This window comes from Rhinopithecus bieti, unplaced genomic scaffold, assembly GCF_001698545.2.
Source record: "Rhinopithecus bieti isolate Rb0 unplaced genomic scaffold, ASM169854v2 scaffold_13271, whole genome shotgun sequence".
Taxonomy (NCBI): Eukaryota; Metazoa; Chordata; class Mammalia; order Primates; family Cercopithecidae; genus Rhinopithecus; species Rhinopithecus bieti.
This window is the reverse complement of record NW_016807521.1, coordinates 595,335-598,855: the sequence shown is the minus strand read 5'-3', so window position 1 is coordinate 598,855 and position 3,521 is coordinate 595,335. Positions and strand designations below refer to the sequence as shown.

At 55.2% G+C, this 3,521-nt stretch overlaps 1 protein-coding gene across 1 annotated transcript in view; it reads left to right on the top strand.

Annotated features, from left to right (window-relative positions):
* Positions 1-66, top strand: part of ZFTA (zinc finger translocation associated) — a 3,711-nt gene extending 3,645 nt beyond the window's left edge. The window contains exon 5 of the mRNA XM_017882631.1: positions 59-66. Within this exon, the coding sequence (XP_017738120.1) occupies positions 59-66 (8 nt within the window). The remainder of the gene's footprint in view (positions 1-58) is intronic.
* Positions 67-3,521: the final 3,455 nt, after the last annotated feature.

Genomic DNA, 3,521 nt, shown 5'->3' with positions numbered 1-3,521 from the left:
CCCGGCGCCGCGCGACGGCGGCGCAGACCTCAAGTCTGGCGCCGTGTGTCGGGCGTAGCGGCCTAGCGGGCTCACGGGTCGGGTCGGGTCGGGTCGGATCGGTCCCTCCTCGCCCTGTGCTCGCCCGGCCCTCCCACTTGGCGGATCCTCGCGCCAGGTGTTAGAGCTTCCCGCGGCCGCGCCCCCCGCTGGCCGGGCCGGGCGGAGACTGGGGATCGGGTGGGGCCACCGGCGTTCGCGCGGTGCCGCTTGGGTCCCTGAGCCAGTCGGTAAAGCTGCGGGAATGCGCACTCTCCCATCGGCCCGGAGCCCTGCCCTCCCCGCGCAGGGCCCACGTTTTCCGAGAATCCAAAGCGGTCTCCAGGTGTTAGAACCGAGCGCTCCCAGCCGCACCCCGCGAGGGAATCCTCCGCAGGCCGAGACTGGGGGCGCCGTCAGTCAGTATTGGGGCTGCGCAGGCTCTGGCCCTGGCCCTGGCCCTGGCCCTGGCCTTGGCCGGGGGCCCAGTTCCCTGCAGCCTTGCACGCCGGCAGGCACGGCTCCCGGCTCGGGGTCTGCTGGCTGCCCTTCCCTAATTGGGATTCTCGGCCTCTCGGAGGCCCCGGCTGCGCACTGGGGCTTCCAGCGAGAGGCTGGGCCGCGGGGCTCGGGATCCTTCCCGGGCTGGCAAGGCGCATTGGACCGAGGGCGGGGCGATGCGCCCGGGGCCCGGGTCGGACCAGCTGCGCCTACTTCCCGGGCAGGCTCAGTGGGAACCGTGCGCCTGGCGGCTCCACCCTTCTTCCAGGGTGCTGCCACGCCCTCCAGGACATCTTGTAAAGGGTTTAGCACTTTTTTCCTTTGCTCCTCTTGCCCCGAGGGCCCCTGCTTACCCCTAAACTCAGAGTCGGGCGCCACCAGGTTCGGGGGAGCCCGGGGCACAGGCGGTCCCGGCAGTCAGCCTTCGATTCCCGCCCCATCCCCCTTTGTCCGCGGTGGATGCGGCGACCATTCTCAACCCGCAGGGCCTGGGGCCGGGCCTCGGCCTCTTTTCCCCGTGGCAGCCTCAGGCCCTGTGGGGCAGGGAAGGGGCCCCGCGATCTCCCAGGCAGGTCCGAGAGGGATATGTAGATTCATTCTCCTGTGGAGAACAGGTGGCCCCGAGATCAGGCCCTTTTTTGCTCTTTGTATTTTATTTTGAAACTGTATTTAATGCTTTTATATGAAAGGGGGAGGGGCAGGGACAGAGGACCCAGTCACCCTTATGTGCAAATGTCTTATTTATTATGCGTGTATCAGAGATAAGCTGTGAGAGGCGGTGGAGGGAGGACCTGAAGGAAGGAGGAGCGAGGGCAGAGGCGGGGACGGGAGGACCCCAACCAGCTGTGCTGATGTTACTCTTGCTGGGAGACTCCGGGCCCTACTGTCTGCTCTTCACAAAGCCGGGCTGCTGCAGCGACAGTTCCCTCGGTCCTAAAGTCGGGGCGGGGAGGCTAGTGGGTGGAACTTGAGGGTTAGGTCTGGAGGAAGAGATGCCCTGGCACCGGGGGCCAGCCCCTGCCTGGGGGTGGGAAAGCAAAGGGCAAAGAGGAGGCCCCTCCTCTCACCCCTGACCCCCCAGGCCAGAACCCAAGGTTCAAGTGCCTCAGGCCCAGTCCCCTTGACTCTTCCTGTTTTGGAGTTGGATTTTATACCACGGATTTTATAGCATTTTTATATAATTCAAGATTGTCAGAATTGGAAAGGGCCCTGGAGATCACTAGTACCACCCTCCTCCCCTTCACAGATAGGTAAATTGGAGCCCAGGAACCCAGATGATCACACAGCCAGGTGGGGACAGTAGAAGAACTAGAATGAAAATTCTAGCTCCCGACTCAGTGTTCTTTACACAATACCAGGCTGCTTCCCAATTCACTGGTTATTAAAATTTGTCAGGCCTGCCGAAGGATTGACATGCTGGGCTGCAGGCCACCACAGTGGATATGTGACTCCTGAAGGTGGCAAAGCCCTGCACACTGTTTGGGGATGAGCACGCTGAGCTTTGCAGGGCCTCAGCTGGAAGGCGTCGTGGGCTCAGCCTTCCTCTCCCCAGCAGAACTGGAGGTGGGACGGCTGCCACCGGGCCCAAGGCCTCCTCGGCAGGGGGCTTTGTGCTCTTTGTTGTGGAGGCCACCAGGGATTCAGGAAGATCTTGATTGGGTTGTCAGTTGACTGAAAAGTAAATTCCCAGTGAGTTTGAACCTCCAGGGTTTTTGGGACAGTATTAAAAGCTTGAGAACGGAGATTATGGATGGCACCAGGCTGTGCACTGCCATTCTTTTACTTTCCTTCATGTATTTTTTCGGATCCAGAGTATTAACACCCTCAATATTACTCTGCCTGCTCAAAAACAGTAGGTAAATTGGGGCAACCAATTTATAATCACTCAAGCCCACTGCCAAAGTTCAGATAAGCCAGGGCGGAGGAGTTAGAGGTTTTCCCTCCTCCATAGGCAGGGAGAGAGGCCTCAGGAGGAGAGTGGACATGTTTACTGAGACAGCCCCAAACACACCAGCTCAAAGTGTCTCTCTCAGAGCAGCAGCATCACCTTAGGAATCTGCTAGAAATAAAAATTCTTGGGCCATACCCTAGGGTTACTGAATCAGAAACTTGGTTGGGGCCTAGCAGTCTGTTTTCATGAGCCCTTCACTGATCTTAATGCAGCTGAAGTGCTGGGCACCCGTGATGGGGAAGGGCTGTGGTCGTGATTCCGGTGATTTCTGCTTTGATGGAAGTTACGGCCTCACAGGTTAGAGGCTGCAAGTTGAGTTGGCCTCCTTGCCTTGGGATTCTGACATGAACAGGTGAAGTCTCCATGATTTTTTTTTTTTTTTTTTTGTTAATGGTATGCTTGCTATTATGGCCAATATGTAAATGTTACTCTGAATACATATTTATATACCATGTTACTTAGTGACATTATTCAGACATTTGTATGCGTATTTGTGAAGTTGTTTGCATCAGTCATTTAAAGAATATTTCAGCCTAAGTTTTCTAAGAGGTATGTTGAATACATTTTTAAAAGCCAGCTTAAGGGTCACAGCAGCCTTAGTTTAGGAGAAGAGCTAATCACAGGTGACCACTCAAGTTCTTTCAATGAAGACCTGATGATGTATTTAGTTCCCATTTTCCATGGTGATTGACTCAATTTAAGTGCATTGTGGCTATATATAATTTACAGGCTGCTTTACGTTGCAGGTGGGGAAATCTCCCAGGCTGGTGTGAGGCCGATCTGGGATAAAAGACCCCCTGACCCCTCCTCATTCTTCTAAGGTCACCACCTCTTAGAGGGTCTCTTATTTTCTTTCAGAGATCAAATGCACAGTTACTCTCTACAACTAAATTCTGCAGTCTTGGGAATCCTTACGATTATCAACTATTAGTCACTTTTAAAGCCCCAAAGTGGAGTGAGGATAGGGGGAGTGGAAACAGTGTTTGGTTCTTACTTTACCCAAACTGTGTATAAAGAATAAAGTTAGCAGAATGATGCCACAGTCATTGTG